This window comes from Meles meles, chromosome 13 (genome assembly GCF_922984935.1).
Source record: "Meles meles chromosome 13, mMelMel3.1 paternal haplotype, whole genome shotgun sequence".
NCBI classification, from domain to species: domain Eukaryota; kingdom Metazoa; phylum Chordata; class Mammalia; order Carnivora; family Mustelidae; genus Meles; species Meles meles.
The window spans coordinates 61905564-61929012 of NC_060078.1; the positions used below are offsets into that span (position 1 = coordinate 61905564).

Below are 23449 nucleotides of genomic sequence, written 5' to 3' on the forward strand. Positions count from 1 at the left end.
ATTAAAGACAATTATAAAAAAGAATAAAGGACTTATACTACCTGACTTAAAGATTAACAGAAACCTACAATAATCAATCAAGACCATGTGATGTTCACTTTGATCAATGAAAGAGAATGTCAACATACAAACCAACACATATTGATCAACAGATTCACAAGACATATATCTGACAAAGGACCAGTACTCAGAATATATAAAGAACGTCTACAACTCAATAATAAAAAGACAAGCCAGTAAACAAGGGCATTTGAGCAGGCATTTCACAAAAGAAATATAAATAGCCAATAACCACATGAAGATTTTCAACATCACTAGTTATGAGGGAAGTACAAAAAAAAAAATCACAATAACACTACACATTTACTAAAATGACTAAAATTCAAAGGATTGATGCTATCAAGCATAGGTGAGGATTGGATCAAGTAGAATTCTTATGCTTGGTGGGTGGGACTTTAAAATGGTATCAGTACTTTGAAAAACCATTTGTCTATCTCCAGTAAGGTAAACATAAAATCTTGCAATTGTACTCCTAAGTATTTACTCAAGAGAAATAAAAATATACATCCACAAAAGACTTGTAGTATGTAGAACCAATGTTCATAGCAGTTTTATTCATAATAGCCCCAAAGGGAAACAACTCAAACATCCATCAACAGATAAATGCATAAACAAATTGTGATATACTGGTATCCCCCGCTTTTTGAAAGTTCAAGTTATGCCACTTAACTCTGATGAAAGACCTACATGAGTACTTGTTTTTGCTAACTGAAATAAATCTGAAGAGGATTTTTGCTTTTATGAAAAAAGATGAAAAGCAAAAATGGCATTCAGCATTTGTTTTGTAAGCAGTCCTTATAAAGGCAGTGCACACCACAAGTACCAGGAGTGGCTCTGCCACACTCCTTCCCCAGAACTTACACTCAACATCTCAGCATCAAGCCATCAGGGCTCTAAATTATGTCTGTAACCAACTGCGCTTTACCTCAACTTATTTTGCGTATCCATTAGCAAGATGGGTTTTAAGGCATCAGAAAACCCTAAGAGGGGGAGAGGCAGTCTAGAAATCCTCAGAAGTTTTTCCATATAAATTAATGGTAATTATTTCTTTGCTTTATGACATTTCAGCTCACAAACAGTTTCATAGGAATGCTCTACTTTCATATAGCGGGGAAGAAAAACCTGCACCCATACAATGAACTACTACTTGACTCCCCCCTCCAAAAAAGGTACAGTTTAAAGAAAAATGTGATAATTGTATAATGCTGACCAGTTAACATCACTAGTAATAAGACTTACCAACATTATGTACCTCTGGTATTATGCTCTGAGAAGAGTACACCATCTCTGTAGTGTTCTTCACAAATATGCATAAAACTTCAATCATGTGAAAAAATATCAGACAAATCCAAATTGTGGAAGAGTTTACAAAAACATCTAACTAGTACTCTTCAAAAGTGTCAAAGCAATGAAAAGACAGGACTGTTACAGAAGACACTAAGGAAATATGTCAACTAAATGCAATGTGGGATCCTAGATTGGAATTAAGAACTTTAGTGAGAAAATTTGTAAAAACTAAATAACGTCTGTAGTTAAGTTAGTAGTACTACACTAATGTTAATTTCTTAGTTCTTAGAATTGTACTGTGGTTAACTACAGTCAGGTACAAGGTCATCATTAGAAGAGAATAGAGGCCAAATATTATTTTTGCAGCTCTTCCATAGTTCTAAAGTTATTTCATAACTTTTTATAGTTTTATAGTTTAAAAGTTTTTATAGTTTAAAAATGTTAGGGGTAAAAAAAAAAATGAACTATTTACTGACAGACACAACAACATCAACGAATCTCAGAAACATTATGCTGAGCAAAAGAGGCCAAACACATGAGTACATACTGGATGATTCCATTTATATGAAATTCTGAAGAGGGCATACTATACTAATCCACAGTGACAAAAAGCCCTGAGGCAAAGGTGGAGTAAAAGGAGAACCTACTTCAAAGAGGCAATGAGGGAACTTTTTGGAGTGATGGAAATATTCCTTATCTTTTTTTTTTTTTAAGATTTTATTTATTTATTTGACAGAGACAGAGAGAGATCACAAGTAAAGCAGAGACGGTGGTGGGGGGGGGGGATTCCAGGACTCTGAGGTCATGACCTGAGGTGAAGGCAGAGGCTTACCCCACTGAGCCACCTAGGCGCCCCAGATATTCCTTATCTTAATTGTGGTGGTAGTTAAACACGTGTATACATTTTGTCTAATTAACTATATACTTAAAATGCATGTTTTATTGTATGTAACTTACTCCTCGATAATGTTTATTAAAATTTAAAAAATAAGTTCATATTTTGAAGTATTTCACTTGAACAGTGCATATTTTATACCAGCTAAAGTCAAATACAGTGATTGTTTTTTTAAATAGTTTTTAATTAATTTTTAAGTTTTTAATGACCTGATGCTCATCACAGTAAGTGTAATCCTTAATCCCCACCCCCTATTTTACATTCCTTCACCCACCTCCCCTCTGATAACCAGCAGTTTGTTCTCTATAGTTAAGAGTCTGTTTTTTGGTTTCTCTCTTTCTCTTTCTCCTTTTTTTCCCCTTTGCTCATTTGTTTCTTAAATTCCACATGAGTGAAATCATATGGTATTTGTCTTTTTCTGATTGACTTATTTCACTTAGCATTGTACTCTCAAGCTCCACCCTTTCACTGCAAACGGCAAGATTTCATTCTTTTTTATGACTGAATAATATTCCATTGTGTGTATGTATGTGTATGTGTATCACATATTCTTTATCCAGTCATCAATCAACGGACAGTCAGACTGCTGCTCTAATTTGGCTACCATAAATAATGCTGGGTGCAGGGGCGCAAGTATCCCTTTGAATTAGTGTTTTTGTAGTCTTTGAGTAAATACCCAGTAATGCAATTCCTAGATCATAGGGTGATTCTATTTTTCATTTTTTGAGAAAGCTCCATACTGTTTTCTACACTGGCTGCACCAGTCTGCATTGACCCCAACAATGCACAAGGGATCCTTTTTCTCCATCCTCGCCAACACCTGTTGTGTCTGTATTTTTGATTTTAGCCATTCTGACAGGCATGAAGTGATACCTCATAGTAGTTTTATTTGCGTTTCCTTGATGATGAGTGATGTTGAGTATCTTTTCAAGTGTCTATTGGCCATCTTTTGTCTACTTTGGAGAAATGGCTGTTCTCCCCATTTGTAATAAGATTATTGAGTTTTAGAAATTCTTTATGTATTTTAGATACTAACCCTTTCTTGGATGTCATTTGCAAATACCTTCTCCCACTTAGTAGATTATCTTTTAGTTTTGTTGACTGTTTTCTCTGCTATGCATGTTTATTTTAATGTAGTTTCTATAGTTTATTTGCTTTTGTTTCCCTTGCCTCAGGGGAACTATCTAGAAAAAAGTTGTTATGGCTGATATCAAAGAAACTACTGCCTCTGTTCTCTTCTAAGATTTTTATGGTTTCAGGTCTCACATTAAAGTCTTTATTCTTCTTACAGTTTTTAACTAATTCATCTAAGTTTTTATTTTAATAAAGTATACTGATTAATTCTTACACTGATATATTAAAACTTAGGTACCCAAACTGTTCATTCAATATATATCTACTGAGCACCTACTACATGCCAGGCTTTAGGCAACACACAGGATATAAAAGTGAAAAAGAAAGCCCTTGCCCTTGAAGAACTCATAGGCCAATGTGGAAACAGGCAAGCAAACAAAAGCTGCAAATGATATATAAATTGCTATCAGGAAATGATGTACCAAGGTGAAATGACTACAGAGAAGACGATGTCTCACATGAGGCTTCAGAACAAATACAGTCTCTTTCCAAGAACTTATCCTGTGAAGCTATTACATTTATTCCAGGGATGTTTATTCCAAATACTCAAAGCTTTCAAAAAACACTTTTTAATCTTATCTCTGTACTTCATGGCACATTTTCTGATGAAAAGTCCTTAGCACTTCATGGGTATGGTTTGTTTTTCAAACAACAAAAGTTATTCTCAGATAAATTTAATGAATACTGTTCTGGGAAACAGGAGAGAGTATAAGTCTACACTTGTTTCCCTATGTGCTTTATGAAGTGAAGGTAGTACCATAAGAAGACTACAATGTTTTTCATCCAACACTATTTGTGGAAATAATGTATAGTCTCTCAAGGGGGACTCCTTTAAAGGGCATTACCCTTTTGAGTGCTTAAGTCCTGGTTGGTTGTTTAAAGAAGGGAGCTCAGTACTTTGAAATTATACCATGCTATAAACTGTCATTGTTCAAAATGATAATTTAAACTTACCATAATATATATATACAGGTGTGCATACACTCACATACACATATAAATGTATACTTAGATTTGAATCTCAGTTCAGCTACATCAAAGCTAAACACCCTTGGACAAAGTTCTTAGTGTCTGAGCATCATCTGTAAAAATGAAGACCACAATAATATCTGCCTCACAGAGTTTTTGTAAATATTAAATAAGTGGCATGAATGAGATAATCTATGTTTTAAATGAGATAATCTATTATTAGAACAGGACTTCCTCTGCACATAATAAGCACTTAATAAATGTTAATAATTATTATATTTATATATAAGCAAAGTATATTAGTATCTTCACTAAGAGTAATAAGCATTAAAATATGAAGTGGGATTTTAAAAACAAAAAAGCGAAAAGAAGCAATCATAAGGTATCTTTGAAGTTTAGAGACTTTTTTCAGTGACTTTCTCATTAAACAAGAGAATTCATTTTTTCATTGTTCTGTAGGAACCTGTGGTTATCTCAATGCTCAGTAACAAAATGTGCCTGAACACCACAGGTTTTCAGTAAATACTAACAACTACCTCAATACAATGAGTTTGTCTTAATAAGCAAGGGGAAAAAAACCTGTCACTTTTTCTTCCCATTAACTTCTATTTCTGCTTTAGGTAGTACCTCTTTCAGCTGAATTATCTTACCATTCCTTTCACTGGAGAGGTAAAATTCTACAAATGAGAAAGACTGTAGGATATTCTCCCAATCTGGAAAGATCTACCCTGAGAAAGTACAGTACTTCCAACTTCCTTTCTGAGAAGTGGTCCTAAAAGTGTCTGTGTCCAATTAGAAAAATATATAAGAATAAAAATGCAGCAAAAACAACTTTAAGGCAATAGAAAATGAAATAAACAACAAAGAGTATGGAGGGAAAAAAGGGAAATGCAAACCAAGTCAGTGTATATTTTTAATATATAACTTGTTTGGTACATAGCATGGCCACAACTATGTGATAACGACCTATAAACTGCATGTGTTCACTTTTGCATTATTCTATTACAATACATATTTACATACATTTATAATACATTTATATGTTATAATGTATATTATTATATTAGCCTAAATTGAACATCAAATTGAGATCTAATTTGAGATGGGTCTCAATTTTCTAATACTGTTATAAGAGGTTTCTGAACATAAGTGAATTTATACATTTTAACATTTTTGTGTAAAGACAGTATTTTTTTAGAGAAAATTTCTGAAAGTTTCTTTTTCAAGTGTCATGACAATATACACATGCATGCACATACATATATAACACATGCACTCAACTCAGTCCTTCATCTCTACTACTTAAGTGACATTTTCACATCAAAGTCAAGGAATTTTTAATAAAAACTTCATAAGTTCTGAAAAGATCTTGCAACTATTAGCTAATCCATTGATGATTTCAAATATATCTCAGAGACAGGAAGGGAAAACAGTATGCACTGTGTTTAAAGTCTATCTGATAATGAACAAAGCAAATAGCTCTAGTTTTTAAATAGTCTTTACATAGTGTATTTGTAATCATTTCAATGGAAATAAACACATTTTCCATTTGTCTTAAGAATAACATTAAAATTTTTAACTGACAGAAAAGTTTTCCTTTGGAAAAAAAAATAGTTTTCCTTGGGTAGTACAAAAGATACAAAACTCCATCTTTGAAGAATAGTTTTAGAGAGTAAAGCTAAAAGTGCCCTAATATACACATTAATGTATAATTTCACCATACTATTTCTTACTAGGGACTCTAAAATAATTTAGCACTTGTTCTACATATCTATCTTATGTAAATCTCAAGGATATCTGGTAATTTCAATATTCATAAATATCAATGGAAGGAGCTTGGATAACAAGAGTTTCTAGTAGCTAAATATAGGATCAAATAAATGTTTACTGAATTGCCTCCTGTAGACCCACTGTGTTATACTTAAAGCAGTTTTTAAGCAGTCAAAAAGTGCTACTCACCAGCAAGTGTATAATCCATATCAAAACCAAAACACTTTATTTTTTCCATCGCTAAACTTCGGTTCACAAACACCCTAAAAAAAGAAGCAAAAAATGATCTCTCAATTAACACTGAAGCAAATCCCCCCCAAAATTCTTAAGTTTAATGTAATTATTTGGTTATCTTTCTAGATTCTTTTCATTTAAATACCAATATTAAGATTCATAACAGGAGCACCTGGGTGGCTCAGTTGGTTATGCATCTGCCTTTGGCTCAGGTCATGATCTCAGGATCCTAGGATGGAGCCCCCACTTCCGCATCAGGGCTCTGGCTCCCTGCCCAACACTGAGTCTGCTTCTCCCTCTCCCTTTGCCCCTCTTCTTATTTGTGCCCTCTCTTTCTCAAATAAATAAATGAAATTTTTAAAAAAGGAATGCCTGGGTGGCTCAGTCATTAAGCTCAGGTCATGATCCCAGGGTCCTGGAATAGAGTCCTGCATCAAGCTCCTTGCTCAGCAAGGAGCCTGCTTCTCTCTCTGCCTGTTCCGGCTGCTGTTCCCTCTGCTTGTGTCTGACAAATAAACAAATAAAATATTTTTTTAATCTTAAAAGAAATTCATAACTAAAATTCAAGTCCTTCTTATACATGGAAATATATGTATTTTCTTACTGTGCCATGTGCTAAAGACTTCAGAGAATCAGCTCTCTTTTTCTAAGTCTGACCCCGAAGACAAGCTTATTTTTGAGGTTTTATAATACATTCATTCATTCATTTATAATTTATTTAAACAGTGTTCATTTAAAGCCTACAACATGCCAGATACTAAACACATAAACATAAACGGATTTGTTCAAACACTGCTTACTATATCCCAAACAAGGTATATGATACAGCAGTGAATGAACAAGAGCACCTGCCCTTATGGAACTTCTATTTTAATTTACAATCTCTGTCCTTGAAGAATTCAGCCTAGTAGGAGAGACACTTACTCATGAATAATTTTAACAACTCAATAAATGCTACAAAATAAGACAGAGGCAAGAATACCACTTCCTTAGAGACTAGGAGAGATGTATGAGCTGAATCTTAAGCAATCAGTAGAAGTGTTCCAATTGGACAAAGCGACAAAGCCAATCCAGGCAGAATAACCAAGCAAGGACAAGGTTTACAGTGAACTATAAAACATTTACTACAGCTGGAGCTGAGGAGTTTTCATTGGTTTTGCTTTTCTGATTGTTTCTGCAAAAAGAGGTTTTCCAGAAGGGCAGGGGTAGGGAGAAGGGGCAATAAAAGCTATGGAGCTAAAAAGGTTTGTAGGAGTTAAAATCATGAAGACTGTGTGCCACATTAGAGTTTGGACTTTATTATGCAAGCAAGGACGAATTATCAGATTTTAAAGAAATGAAATAATCAGATTCAAATTTCAGAAAGATCACTTTTGAAGACACATTACACATTTAGGGAAAACTAAATGTATAATAGAATGGTAAATCATCAAATGATGATGTTTTGGGGTAAGTTTTAATCATCTCTGAAAACAAAAGTATCCTTTTGGGGTACCTGGGTGTCTTAGTCGGTTAAGTGACCAACTCTTTTGATTTCGTCTCAGGTCATGATCTCAGGGTCGTGAGATCAAGTCCCACATTAGGGTCCGTGCTGGACATGGAGTATGCTTGGGATTCTCTCTCTCCCTCCTAACCTCTCCCTCTGCCCCCCTCCACCCCTCTCTTAAAAACACACTCACACACATCCTTTCCAACTCATCTCCAGCTCAACAGCCAGAATTATTAAATGGTTTTTCCTCTTATTACCAAACCCTTTCTTTGCCTTCATTTTAGAAGTAACTATAAGAAATGAGAATGCTACAAATCACCTAGAAAACTTCTTAAAAAAATAAGATGCCTGAGCTGGGCTCCTATTCATGATGTAGGTCACTAATCTCTAAAGAGGAGTGACTATACCAGTAGATACAGAAGACGTCACTGGGTACAAAAAGAAGACATCAGAACTTTTACTGATACTTATTTCATCATTTAAATACGTCTAAATTGTACATGTTTTCTACTATATATAAATAAGAACAACAGTACACAAAGGGATGAATGTTCTACGTTTTAACTGATGGAATATTGAGGAGTTTGGGACCACTAATCTGGGTAATGACTCTTCAGCAACTCATTTACTATTTCAAGTTTTTTTTTTATTATTTCAAATTTTAACAGAAAACTTTTCCTCTCATCTCAGAATGTATGCACCAATTTTAAATGCAGACCAAAAATCAAGTATTTGCTAAGAAATATTTTAATCAAGGACTTAAAATCAATAGACCCTTAAATTAAGAATGATTAATCTTCTGAAAAATATGAAAATCACTACTTAGTGTGTTATGCACACTAGATTAGCTCTATAAAACCCTTAGTTCCTGAGAACTAAATCCTGAGAATTAATGCCAGTATTGGTATTTAGCTCCTTATCTCTATAATACTGTAGATTAACACTTTATTTTTCTAATGGGATTATGTACATCAATTATGCTTTAACCAGTTTATCTACTAAGTACAGATGAGCTATATATGAAAGTCAATGTTTAGAATCCAGGTAATACTGAGTCTTATATATTAGCTTTGCCACCGACTAACAGTGGACTATGTTTTATATTATATATATTTATATTTATAATTCTTCTTACCCTCAAATTACTGTAGCAACAGTCCTTTGGATTTTTGGCTTCCTATGCAGATAGGTGTTTTTCTTTTCCCTTTTCTTGGGACTTCTTTTTCCCTTAATTAGACCTGTTGGTCTCCTATTTTAAGTTGCCCTAATATAGGTCCTTTTTTTTTTTTTTTTAATTTTATTTATTTTATCTCACAGAGAGAGAGAGAGGTCACAAGTAGGCAGAGAGGCAGGCAGAGAGAGAGGGAGAAACAGGCTCCTCACTGAGCAGAGAGCCCGATGCGGGGCTCGACCCCAAGACCCTGAGACCATGACCCGAGCTGAAGGCAGAGGCCTAAACCACTGAGCCACCCAGGCGCCCCCTATAGGTCCTTTTTAATGGATGGGAGGGAGAGAGAAGCCTAGTGCATAGCTGAAAGATACAAGGAACTATAAGGTAAGTGACACCCACCCAAATCTTTTTAAACACCCACAAACCCAAATATATCACTATGATCTTTCTACCACTTCATCAAATTTCACCCTGCTTTTACTGATAAAAAGCATCTACTTTACTATCAAACCTTTTCTCAGTTACGTAAAACCTTTTGAAGGCCAAGAGGGGTAAGACACAAAGCAATGGTTCTAACTCTGGAAACCAAATGTTGCCACTGAAGATTATGTTTTTCAAACACACTCTCAATTCAGCCTAGAGGCCAACTGGATCAAATCCTTGATCAGAGCCCAAACAGCTGACATGCCTAAAATATTCTATGGGAATTCAGGCAGGAATGACTGGGAAGATTCTTGTGATACAACCCAGGAGGGATATATGCTGGGATCATATGATAAAAGAAACAGCTTTGTTTCTGATAGAATGATGTGAGCTGGTTTCAGGCACAGCTCAAATCACAGGGTAAAAAATAGACTTTGCTAATATCAATCAGTGCTAAAGGTTGAAAGGAACTATCAACAGACCCAGCAAGATAGCTTGCCAGTTTCTCTCTTGGTCAGAAGAAAGATTAAGCCTGTACTCCTTTATCACATTATTTAAGGATATGAAGATTATAATGCACCTTAGGTGTATTATCCATAGAAACTCTTGGAATCACATATGTTTGGATTATGAAAATCTATTGTTTTTGCCAAAATTATCACTGCTAAATATCTATCAAATTGCACTCCTTCCCCTTTGATTAACTTGTCACCTTATTCAATCAGCACATTTGTTGAAAGCCTACTACAAAGCCCATACCACTTTGTTTCAGGGATTAGACTGAGTGAGGAAAGACTCTTTAGATGCCTAACTTAAGGAAATAAGATGTCTTATGAAGACCTTCAACTAAATATTATCTTTTCATTTTCATTCAAAATAAGTAACCTCATCCACAGAAGCAATTCCTGAATTTAAGAAAGAAGCAATCACTCCTGTCTCCTCTTCTCATTCCTATTACGAAACAACAAGAAAAACCTCACATATGTTTTCATCTCTTCTTTCCCTAATTTTTGCTATAAAACATGGGAGGGAAGGGCAGCAGGCAACTAAATCTAATTTGTGTGAGAATATCTAAGGTGTATTATGTAAACCTATAACGACAAAAGGGAACAGCTGGATCATAGAGAACTGCAATAATACATACTCGAAGATTTACAAAGATAATAAACATCCAAAGGCTGAAAGTGTGCACTGACTTCAGGAGAGAGGCAGCCTGGGGCCAGAAATATCATGTCTCCAGGATACAGTCTTCAAGAGAAACAATCTCTTGGCATCAAACTAATCACTATTCTTTGTTGTTATAACAAAATAGAGTATTATTAGGCACTCTATCAGTTACAAGACTGACTCACTGTCCCACCATACATTTAAAACAAAAGATCGTATCTGCTTGGAGAATTCAAAAATTTCTGTTGGTCCCAGGGCCTTGACTCTGTCTTTGCCAATGCCAATTTACTTGTGTCACTTTTCTAAATTATTAACCAGTAGAACACACTCCAGTATAGAGCTCCACTTCAAGAATGTGAATACATTTGTGAAATTAACTTTCCAAAACTTACTTTAAATAAAGCATGAAGTCTCCAAAAGCATGACTGACCTAAGCATCCAACCTTAAAATGCAATTATCAGCCAGAAATTCCTACATATTAAGGCATTTGATACAGATTTGAGCATTAACAAGAGAAACAATCTTTAGGAAACAACACATAAAACCTGGCACTATAAAACCAGGCACAGATTTACACAGAGAAAAATATAACAGCTTTTACTATCATATCCTACCACAGTAAGACATGAAATTTAAAGAAATTCTATCCAACTAAATACACATATTAACCGTAAGAAGTAAGACTATGTGCTTTAAGAATAGGGATCTAATATCTTCATATTTAAGGCACATGAACATGCAATTTACTAAATTTGGAATTTTGTAAGTAGCAAACTCTTAGTGGTTTTGAGATTTAAATCGTAATTCAAAGCAGCATTACCTCATCTGTCACTGGTTGCCGTTCTGCAGTGTGTGAAACTATCTGAGTCAATGAGTTCTTGAAGTCAGGTAACAAAATTCTTCTTTAAGCTCCTAGTATAATTTACTTCTGTGTAACTTTAACCTCATTTCAAAAAGACTGCTTTAGTCTGAACCAAGCCCCTCAACAGCGTGTATCTCTGAGACTGTTGGAGAAAACACCTCTGTGTCTAATTTAACTTGTCACTGGATATCACTGTTGCTCCACACAAATCCATTTGGAATAGTTTCTTTGGAGATGGTGAACTTTATCCCTAGCTCCTCCCCCTGCCTAGAGTCACAATTTCCTGGCCAAGAGCCCAACAACAGTTACTGCAACAACAAATGAGACTACAGATGCAAGTATAAAATCTTCTTAGGCATGTTTTGGTTATGGGTTTGTGTAATAATATACTCAAAGCTTGTCGCAATCAAAGAAAAGTTACAAGTGCTTTTTTGAGATCAGATCAAGAGCACAAATTTAGATTATGAACCAAACAATGTCTCTTTGTATGTATGTGTTTACTTAATAAAAATATGCCATAATGTGGATCTCTGTTGAATATCTAATTTTGTATCTTTCTCCCCAAACTAGTTTCTATTTCTACTTTTGGCACTCTCATTTTACCACTCAACCCTAACTCTCCCTCAAATCCACATCATCTCATTTGCCTTCACTTAAATTTCCAAATGTCAAGGGTGCCTGGGTGGCTCAGTTAGTCAAGCGTCTGCCTTCGGCTCAAGTCATGCATGATTCAAGGGTCCTGGGGAGCAAGGAGCCTGCTTCTCCCTCTATCCCTCCCTCTGCTCATGCTTTCTCTCACTCTCTCAAATAAATAAATAAAATCTTAAAAAAAATACATTTCCAAATGTCTATCAAAACCAAATCTTCCATTTAATTCATATTGCTACCAACCTGTCCAGGTCCTTGTTAACTCATTAACTCTTCAGCAGTCACCTTCCAATTGTTCTGCCTGCGCACTAACAGCCAAACTGATTGTTTTGAAGTACCTCTACTCAAAGTGTGGTGTGTGGTCCACAGACCAATACTGTTCTGTGAATGGCTGTTATAAATCCATAACATGATACATAGGAGAAATTGCAAGTATTTAGAAACTCTCATAGCAATTGTGAAACTTTACATTTGTGGACTGTAATAAAAAAAATGCAGGGGTGCCTGGCTGGCTCAGTCCAAGGAGCAAGCAACTCTTGATCTCGGCGTCATGAGTTTGAGCCCCATGTTGGGTATACAGATTAAATAAACTTAAAAAAATATAGAGACTTACAGGTCTCTTCATTTTCCTAGTAATTCATTTTTACTATATTTTGTAAATGCATCAATTTGAAAAGACTGGGATGAAAACAAAACAAATGATCCCCCATCACTGATAGTTTGAGAAGAACCATTCTGAAGCCCAGCTCCAACCATGTCACTCTCCTACTTAATAACCTTTAGACATTCCTCACTACCTACCCAAATAATACAAGTTTTTGTATCTTCAAGGAATTCAAAGCTTTTCACCATCTTTCCAAAATCAGTTTTATCTCATATTGCTCCATATCATGCACCTTTTGTTCCAATAATCAAAATGAACTACTATTTCCTAAAGGTACCGTGAGGCTTCGTTTACACTGTTCCCTATACCTGACATGTTCTCCTCAGTTACCTCTAATTTTTCAAGACACAGCAATCTCAACTGACTTCTTCAAGAAACCACTCCTGCTGTGCCACATAACTAAGGCAGAGATGCCTCTGGGACTCAGATTACTTTTCTACTTAATGAAAGAGAATTATAGAGTTGTGATCCATCTGAGAGGTTTGAATATTCAAAATCCTTTATTTTGGATTGTGGTATATTTTGTCACATACATAAAATACACAGGTAGTTCTTTTATTCTTTACTGGATTATAAACTTTGGGGCCAGGATTTACTGCCTTCCCAAAACTTACCATAAGGCCTTGTACAGAGCAGACAACAACATTTAGTTGAGTACTGGGTTTCTTTTGGGGGTAGTAAAAATGTTCTAAAATTAAACAGTGGTACTGGTTGCACAACTCTGTGAATATACTAAAACCACTGAATTGGACACTTTAAAAAGTGAACTGGATGGTATGGAAACTATATTTCTATAAAGTTGTTATTTAAAAAGCCTAATTGCAAGACCTCATTCTGCCTTTATGTCCCTATCCTTCAGGAAAAAGTATGCTTGGTGAATATAAAAATACATAGGTAAGAACTTTCTAATTTATGAAATGGATTCCTAAAAATTGAAATTCAAATACCATGGATATACAGACACAATAAAACATTCTGGACTAGATTTTATAAAAGAAAAAAATGATTAAAGTAGCATTAGTTTTTGCTTTCATAAACTTCAGCCAATAATTTACTAATAAGTCTGAATATTTTCTCTGAAGAACACCCTCAGGAGGGATACATTTTATCACATTCTGCCAAGAGAAGAGCAGCCTGTGCTTCTAGAGCCTGAACACCAGGGTGCCTGGGTGGCTCAGCGGGTTAAGCATCGGCCTTGGGCTCAGATCATGATCTCAGGATCCTAAGATCCACCCCTGCACGGAGCCTGGAGTCAGGCTCCATGCTCAGTGAGGAGTTTGCTACTCCCTCTTCATCTGGCCCTCCCCCAGCTCGTGATTTCTTTCTCTCTCTCCAAAAAATAAATAAATAAATAAATATTTGTAATAAATAAATAAATAAAAGTCTGAACAATAAGCATGTTATCATTTCTAAAACAAGACATGAAATTAATTATAATATTCACTTTTCTCAAATATTCAATATAAAAATCTTCTGGTGAAAAGATGTGACTATGATGACATACACAGAAAATAAAAGACGTTAAAATTTGAGATACCATCACTTGTCAAACTCACCCATATTATACGCCACAAAAGGGGGGGATGCCCAAGAAAATTTAGGTCCTCATAAAGCTAGAATCTCACAGGGCTACCCATAACATGAAAAAAAGAATAAATAAATCTGCAACATAGAAGAAACACACAAAATTTATACATCTCAGCCCTGACATGGTAGAGGACGGGGGGAAAACCTCCCCTTGAGGATATGAAGAGTCATGTAGTTGGCTTGTGATCTGAATTTACACTACTAGGATGGTTAATATTGCCACTAGGTGACTAAAAGAAATACAATTATTTGGAAGAACTCGTCTTAATTCTAGGTGGTATACTGCTAGATGCAGCCCAATTTCAAAAATGTTTAAGTGTTTAAAAATGTATATAAAATACTAAAAGTACTGATCACACTATCTTTCCACTCAAGATTTTAAAGCATACTTTAAGGAAGAGACATTAAAATTCCTTTCACCTTCTTTCCCAAATGAAGGAACTGCAGTAATGAGAGCAGGATGGCAGGGAATAAAAGAAAAGACTAGCAAATGAAAAATACACAAATTAAGAGAGAAACTAAAGACAGTATCAGTACTCTGAATATAAATTTACTGTTCTAAAATCCTGGTCTAATTAAATACAGGTTTTCCCAATCCCTTTTTTCCTATTTTCCAATAAGTTCTTTTTCATTTCTTCTCCACAATTTTTTAAAAATATTTTATTTATTTATTCTAGAGGGAGGTAGAACTGGACTGGAACGGACAAGCAGACTCCCTGCTGAGCACCAAGCCCTATGCAATGTGAGTCTATATTTCAGGATGCTGAGGCCATAACCTGAGCCAAAACCAAGAGTTGGAGCCTAACCAACTGAGCCACCCAGGCACCCCCTCCTCAAATTTTTAAAGTAAAGACCAATGGTACCAGTGTATAGAGGATAATTAATAAAATGCAGAAAAACACAAAAGCTGAATTTTGCAGGAAAAAAGTGAAAAGAAAGTATGATTATCCAATGTTATCATTAGGCCAACTTAACAACTGTACTGACTATGCCTATAATGGAAAAGACAGGTCAAAATCTAGAATTTAGAGGAGCCTGGGTGGCTCAGCTGGTTAAGCCTCCGCCCCTCAGTTTCAGCTCAGGTCATGATCCCAGGGATCCTAGGATCCAGCACTGAGACAGACAAGCTCTGCACTCAGCAGGGAGTCAGTTTCTATGCCTCTCTCCTTCTCCCCAGGGCTCATATATTCTCTTTCTACATAAAAAATAAAGGAATCTTTTTAAGATTTTATTTATTTGAGAGAGAGACTGCGCACAAGCAGGGGGAGCAGCAGAGGAAGAGGGAGAAGCAGGCTCCACACTGAGCAGGAAGCCCGACATGGAGCTCCATCCCAGAACCCTGGGATCATGACCTGAGCTGAAGGCAGATGCTTAACCAACTGAGCCACTTAGGCACCCCTAAAATAAAGAATTTTTTTTAAATCTAGAATTTAAAATAAAAGCAAATGATAAAACTCATAACCTAAAGCATCTGTATTTCCCCAAGTACCTTCCCTTGAATAAGAATAAACAATAACATGGGCACCTTGGTTGCACAGTTGGTTAAGCCTTAGATACTTGATTTCAGCTCAAGTCAGGATCTCAGGGTCCTGAGACTGAGCTCTGTCTGGAGCTCCACACTGGGTGTGGAACCTGCTTAAGATTCTCTCCTTCCCCTTGCTCCTCCTCCACCCGCCCCACTCTGCCCCCGGGGTTCACACGCTTTCTCAAACAAATAAAATCTTAAAAAAAAAAAAAAGTACTACCCAAACTCCTTTCTCTTTTGCATTCTCATCAGCAATAGGAGTACAAGGTGCTCAACACTGTCTGTGTTTTTAATTTTAGTCATTCTAGTGGGTCTGCAATGGTATCTTGTTGCGGTTTTGGTTTTTTTTTTTTTAAGACTTATGTATTTATTTATTTTGACAGATAGAGACCACAAGTAGGCAGAGAGAGAGGAGGAAGCAGGCTCCCTGCTGACCAGAGAGCCTGATGCGGGGCTCGATCCCAGGACCCTGGGATCACAACCTGAGCCAAAGGCAGAGGCTTTAACCCACTGAGCCACCCAAGTGCCCCTCTTGTTGTGGTTTTAATTCCTATTTCCCTAATGACTAATGAGAATGAGGTAGAGCATCTTTTCAAGTGCTTATTGGCCATCTTTTTCTGTGTGAAATATCCATTCAAATCTTTTGTCCATTTTTTTCTTAAAGATTTTATTTGTGTGAGAGAGAGAAAAAGCACAAGCATAGGGATTGGTAGGCAGAGGAAGAAACGGGCTCCCAGCTGAGCAAGGAGCCCAATCAGGACCTGATCCCAGGACCCTGGGATCATGACCTGAGCTGAAGGCAGATGCTTAGCCTACTGAGCCACCCAGGCATCCCTTTTTGCCCATTTTTTTTTTTTAAAGATTTTACTTATACAGAGATCACAAGTAGGCAGAGAGGCAGGCAGAGGAAGAGGGAGAAGCAGGCTCCCCGCTGATCGGAGAGCCCGATGCAGGGCTCGATCCCAGGACCCTGGGATCATGACCTGAACTGAAGGCAGAGGCTCTACCCCACTGAGCCACCCAGGCATCCCTCTTTTTGCCCATTTTTAAACTGGGTTTGTTTGTCTTATAATTATGCTGTGCAAATTCTTCATATATTTTGGATGTAAGTCCTTTACTAGTATATATGTACTGAGAATACCTTCTCCAGTCTGTGGCTTGCCTTTTCATTTTCTTAATGGTGTCTTTCAAATAGAGTTGTTTTGCTTTTGTTGTTATTGCTGTCGTTGTTTTGATGAAACACAATTGATCAATTTTGACTTTCATGTTATGTATTTCACCTAAGAAATTTTTAGCTAATTCAAGGTCACAAAGATTTTCACCAACACTTTATTTTTTACTTTTATATTTAGGTCTAGCCTCCATTTGTGTTATTTTTTATATATAGTTTGAGGTAAGGGTTGAGGTGCATTTTTTTCCTATATGAATGTTCAGTTGTTCCAGCCATTGAAATATCTTGGCCTCACTGCTGAAAATCAATTGACTGTATATATATCAATTGACTGTATATATATATATATATACATATATATATATATATGTCAATATAATCAATTGACTGTATATATATATACATATACATATATATATAGACATATATATATGACATATATATATATATGTCTATGAATTCACTATTAAGTTTCACCATCCACATATGGCTCTTCTTACACTAATACCACACTGTCACCATTACCATTGGTTTACATTAGATTCAAGTATAGTTTTTGGTGGTTTAACTGTAATAACAAACTTTTTCTATTACTATTAGAAAAATATTTCATAGATATCAAATGAAAGACTACCTACATGTCCAAATATCACACATATAAAAATTGTGAATATTAGAATTCTTTTCATACAAAGTACAAAATGTATCCATTTATTTCTAAAGATAGCAAAGGAAAATGAAATCTAAGTGACTTTATGTATATGACCCATGCATCTCAAATGAACTTGCTCAGGGTTACCTGGCTGGCTCAGTCAGTGAAGCATGGAACTCTTGATTAGGGTTGTGAGTTCAAGCCCCACAGTAGGGGGAGAGCTTACTTTTAAAAAATAAATGCATGGGAATTATAAATGCAAATCTTAAAAAAAAATTAACTTGCTCATTTATCTATTCAGACAGTATGGGAATTGTCCCAGTTGCTCCTAAAAATAAAGCTAAAACTATTTTAGCCCTTACAGTATCCTTTGGTTTATACATATCCCTTTCTAACTAACCAATTCTAACACATACTTTACCACAGGGGAAAAATTAATACCAATTACTTTAGAAGAATTTTGACTGCACATAGAAATATAGTTCCTAAATCTACAAACCAGCTTTATAAACAGTCATGTGGGGGCACCTGGGTGGCTCAGTCAGGTAAACAGCTGCCTTCAGCTCAGGTCATGGTCCCAGGGTCCTGGGATCAAGCCCCACATTGGGCTCCCTGCTCAGTGGCTGCTTTTCTCTCTCCCTCTGCCACTTCCCCTGCTTGTGCTCACTGGCTCTCTGTCAAATGAATAAGTAAAAATAAAAAAATAAAAATAAATTTAAAAAATAAACAATCATATGTACAAGACTGACAAATATTACCAGCATGTGTGATAACCTTTATGAAAAAAACTGTTCAACAACTACAGGTTTATAGCCAGTGCCAGAAGGAAAGAAAACATACAAACCCTAAAGAGACAGCCCTTTCATGACGTTTACATTTAAAGAAAGCTCAAGATTCTAGTGCTATCATGACAGGTTTAAAAATAATACAGAATTATTATGTCCACGGTCGTTCTCTTTATTCAATAATGAGATTTAAAATAGCAGGAAAATGGCCAATTTTGTTTTGCTCACAATCAATAATTAGATTTAAATAAATTCTAAAAATGTGGCTCTGAGACAATCTCACAAAACAAACTGAGGGTTGCTGGGGGGCGAGAGGTGGGTAGGACTAGGGTCACTGGGTTATGGACATTCAGGAGGGTATGTGCTATGGTAAGCGCTGTGAAATGTGTAAGTCTGACGATTCACAGACCTGTACCCCCGGGGCAAATAAAACCTTATATGTCAATTTATAAATAAATAAAGGGACTCTGAAAGTATTTCAAAATTTCTAATAGAACCAAGGACTAGAAAAAGAAGTTAGAGCTTCCAGAAAATAAAAATTTAAAATTTTACTGACTTTTGAAAAAATTTTTGAGATCTCTGTACTACTTAATCAAAGGGAATGGCTCTCTGAAACTAACCAGGTCTAGTTATGCTAGAAGGTTAGGAATGAAATAGTTACTATGCAATCATTAACTTACATGTCACCTATTAGTGGTAAAAAAAAGAATTTCCGTAACAATTCAAACTCGGGCATAAGAGACAATAATAATTTTTTTAAAAAGACAGTAATATAGAAACAATAAAAATCTTAATAAAAAACTATTCTATACTACAAAGTAAAAAGAATACAGGATTCTACTCAAAATTACATTTTGCTTACACTTCCCCGAAAGAAACAAAATCACAAACAAAAAAACAAAATTGTGTTTCACGCAATCTTTCACACCATTTTCCAAAGGTACAAATTATTTGAAAATGCCTTTGAGTTTTAATTTCACTCATTTCTATGTAAAATTCTTTGGTAAGACATCACTATTTGTTTCCAATCTTCATAAACACGTTCTACAGAAAAACAAAATGAGTTTACCACAAACGGGATGCTTAAAGCTTACTAAATTCCTACAAAGAGTATCCATCCCCAAAGCTGTCTTTCAAAAAACAGCAAATAGTAACTTTACAGTAGATTACACGTAAAACATTAACAATCAGAGCTTTCGGCTAAATGTCTTTTAATCTCTCCCTCTACCTTCCCTGGTGGACTGGTAACACTGCTTACTAATTTTCCAATTCACAGACAACTAGAACATCTCTTTGCTGGAAAAAATGAAGGAAAAAGAATAATAAACTCACTTACCCTTCCTTAGACATTCTCAAAGATCTACTTCCTCTGAATGAGAATACAGGATCAACAAACAAGCTTCGCTGATCTCTTGAGAACTGTAGCTCATTTGTTAAAGCACAGAGAACTCAGGCCCTGAGAGGCCCAACAGATTCGGGCACAATGCCGAACCCTAACCAGGCAATAATATCTCAGTGACCAATAACCTCAGCTTCAAATACTTGAAAACCTAAGAATAATAGAAAAAAAACTGGAGGGCAGAAAAAATAACTAATGGTCTGAAATGTTTAAGACTGGCCAGTTTAGAAAGGCGACAATCCAAATGGCAAGTTCCCCTAAGAGACAGGAATCATTACTGGCAACCACACAGAAAAAGCAAATTTACCCCCTAATGAGGCCTGCCAATAGTACGCAAAACAATGTGAGTTTCACAGAATGGAGCAGCCCTAGTCAGTCCAAATCATTTTTAGTTTACTCTGGGAGAGGAAAAAAAAATTAACAGGATAAATAATACTATGTTTTAATTCTCAATTTAGTTATTTCCTCCCTTAGAAAATGAACAATGTGAACTACAAAAAAAGGGAGTATTTATATACTGATCATATTACAGGAGGAACATAAAGTATTTCCACACTGAGGTCTTTTTTTCTGATCATTAACTGCTTTTAAGGAAAACATCTGTGTTCACAAATATTTTACTCAACTGCCTGAAAATTTCAGCTCATGTGGAAAGAAATTTGCAGACCTCTGGCATATCCAGGATAAATCCAGAACATTCTAAAGGTTAATTCCAAATATCAGAGCAAGTTGGAACGTTTAAAGAAAAACATGTGCAACATTCCTACCTCCTGACTAATATAATGTATAGGGATTATGCAACAAGGGGAGAAATAAACAAGTGTGCTAACCTCCAAGAACACTGAAATGACAAGTATATCCTCCTACTGGTGATTCGAATTAAAAATATACATACCTTAAAGAAATACTACATGAATTAAAACTTTTAAACAGTTTTTTTTTTAAATATTTTATTTATTTATTTGACAGACAGAGATCACAGGTAGGCAGAGAGGCAGGCAGAGAGAGTTGGAGAAGCACGACTCCCGGCTGAGCAGAGAGCCCGACGCGGGGCTCGATCCCAGGACCCTGGGATCATGACCCGAAAATTCTCTCTTTAAGTATTGCCTAAATATCTTACTAACAAGGTTTCTATTAGTTATTAACATGTGTAGTCATCAATAACTAAAAGTATATTTCAGTATATCTGAAATTAAAATAACACTGTATGTTAAGTATACCTGAATTTAAAAATTTTTAAATAAATTTAAAAAAAAATTTTTTTAAATAAAGCCCTATTAAATGCTATAAATTTCAAACTAGAATTATTTTCAGTTTATTTAGAAAAGCAGTTGGGCATAATGAAAGGAGAATGAGCCTTGGATCAACTAGGTTTAAATTCTAGCTTCTCCACTTTCTGGCTCTGGATCCTTGAATAACTTACTTATTCTAAACCTCAGATTTTTTATCTACAGAAGACAGGTTACATCTGGTAGGGTTGTTGTCTGTCATTTTTGAGCACTCAAAGAACTATTATAACTTCAGGTGTGGGGCTACAGGAAAGCAACTGGGTTGCCTGTCAAGCATTACCTCACCAAAACACCTCTTGGGAAATATTTTTTTTTAAAACCCCGTTCTCAAATTCTACGTGAAAATGAAGGACTTTCACAGACTCTCCTCAACCCAAATTCCATAAATATAAGAATACAAACAATGCGGAAAAATAATCTAATCCTGAAAACTGCCAATTTCCCATGGCTTCCTGGGATTTTCAGCATGTGGCTCAGTGTTGTGGAAATAAATGTAATTATCAGTTTAAGGCTAGTTTAAGGCTTTAGTACTTGCAAAAAGAAAGGAAAACAACAATTCTCACATGAACAAAAGGGTTTACGCATTTACACAAGCTTCCTATGCAAATGATAATGCATTGAGATGATTAGATCTTTCAAATTCCATTCAGATAGTCAAGAAATATTCACTGAATCTCTATGTGCCTGGTACCTATAATACAAAGATGAACATGGCAGTCCTTGATTTTAAGGAGTTTGAAGTTTAATGGAGTAGACCCACTCACAAAGCTTAAAAGCAGTGTGGAATTACAGTATTAGAGAGATGTACAACAGAGAGATGTATCTATATTCTCTTGGCTGAGTCTTACTGAAGGACAAAATACCCAAGTTGTTTTCTTAAACTGACAAAAAACTGGGTTTTTTAAACCCAGGGTGCCCGGGTGGCTCAGTCAGTTAAGCATTGGCCTTCACCTTGGGTCATGATCCCAGGGTCCTGGGATGGAGCCTCATGACCATATCCCTGCTCAGCAGGGGTCTGCTTCTCTCTCTTCCTATGCCCCTCCCCCTGCTCACTCTCTTCCACTGTCTCTCTGATAAATAAATGAATCTTAAAAAAAAAAAAAGAAAAGAATCTTAAAAAAAAAAAAGAAGAAGAAAAAGAAAAAGAAATTAAATGGAATAATGCTAACCGAAGGCCCAGGCTCTTCACCATGGTAAAGGATTAGCAAGTGTTAATCAGGCTAAACATTTCAACAAAGAGTAACTATGAATAAAAAGCAGCACAGCAGACATTATGATGTATGAAAAAACCTAGACTCAGTTCAGAGTTAATGAAATACAGAGTTGAGGAAGGGAACTGGTCAAAATGAAATGGAAAGAAAAGAATCAAGTCTTACAAGGCAGACGCTCTCAGTCTCTTCTCAAACAAAGAAATAAAATCTTTAAAAATAAATGAATAGGGGTGCCTGGATGGCTCAGTGGGTAAAGCCTCTGCCTTCGGCTCCAGTCATAATCTCAGGGTCCTGGGATAGAGCCCCACATCAGGCTCTCTGCTCAGTGGGGAGCCAGCTTCCCCCTCTCTCTCTGCCTGCCTCTCTATTTGTGATCTGTCAAATAAGTAAATAAAATCTTTAAAAAAAGAAATAAAAATAAATAAGCAAATAAATAAATAAAAACGTATTGAGTAGGGACTACCAAGATGATCGCCAAACTACTAATGGTGCTCACCTATGAGAGAGGAGTGAGGGTGAAACAGTAAGTGAAGGGGAATTTTCACATTTCAGTCTGTATTTCTATACTCCTGAATATTATACAATAAGAATTTATTTGGATGTCATCTAAATATTTTTAAATACCGTTAAAAAATAATTAAGAGAGGGGGCGCCTGGGTGGCTCAGTGGTTAAAGCCTCTGCCTTCGGCTCTGGTCATGATTCCAGGGTCCTGGAATTGAGCCCCATATCCAGCTTTCTGTCTGCCTCTCTGCCTACTTGTGATCTCTCTCTGTCAAATTTAAAAAAAAAAAAAAAAAAATTTTTTAAATCTGAAGATGAAAAAATATTTAAAAAAATAATAATAATTAAGAGAGGGGCGCTTGGGTGGCTCAGTCATTAAGCAGTCTGCCTTTGGCTCAGGTCATGATCTCAGGGTCCTGGGATCAAGCCCTGATCCAGCTCCCTGCTTGGCGGGAAGCCAGCTTCTCCCTCTCCCACTCCCCCTGCTTGTATCCCCTCTCTTGCTGTCTCTCTCTCTGTCAAATAAATAAAATCTTTTAAAATAATAATAATAA

The 23449-nt window shown here is 35.9% G+C and overlaps 1 protein-coding gene across 3 annotated transcripts in view; it reads right to left on the reverse strand.

Annotated features, from left to right (window-relative positions):
• The window catches only part of NT5C2 (5'-nucleotidase, cytosolic II), a 137248-nt gene that overhangs the window by 37487 nt on the left and 76312 nt on the right, over positions 1-23449 (reverse strand). For all 3 annotated transcript variants that reach the window (XM_046026954.1, XM_046026955.1, XM_046026952.1), the window contains exon 3: positions 6305-6378. In XM_046026954.1, coding sequence (XP_045882910.1) covers positions 6305-6378 — 74 coding nt within the window. The remainder of the gene's footprint in view (positions 1-6304; positions 6379-23449) is intronic.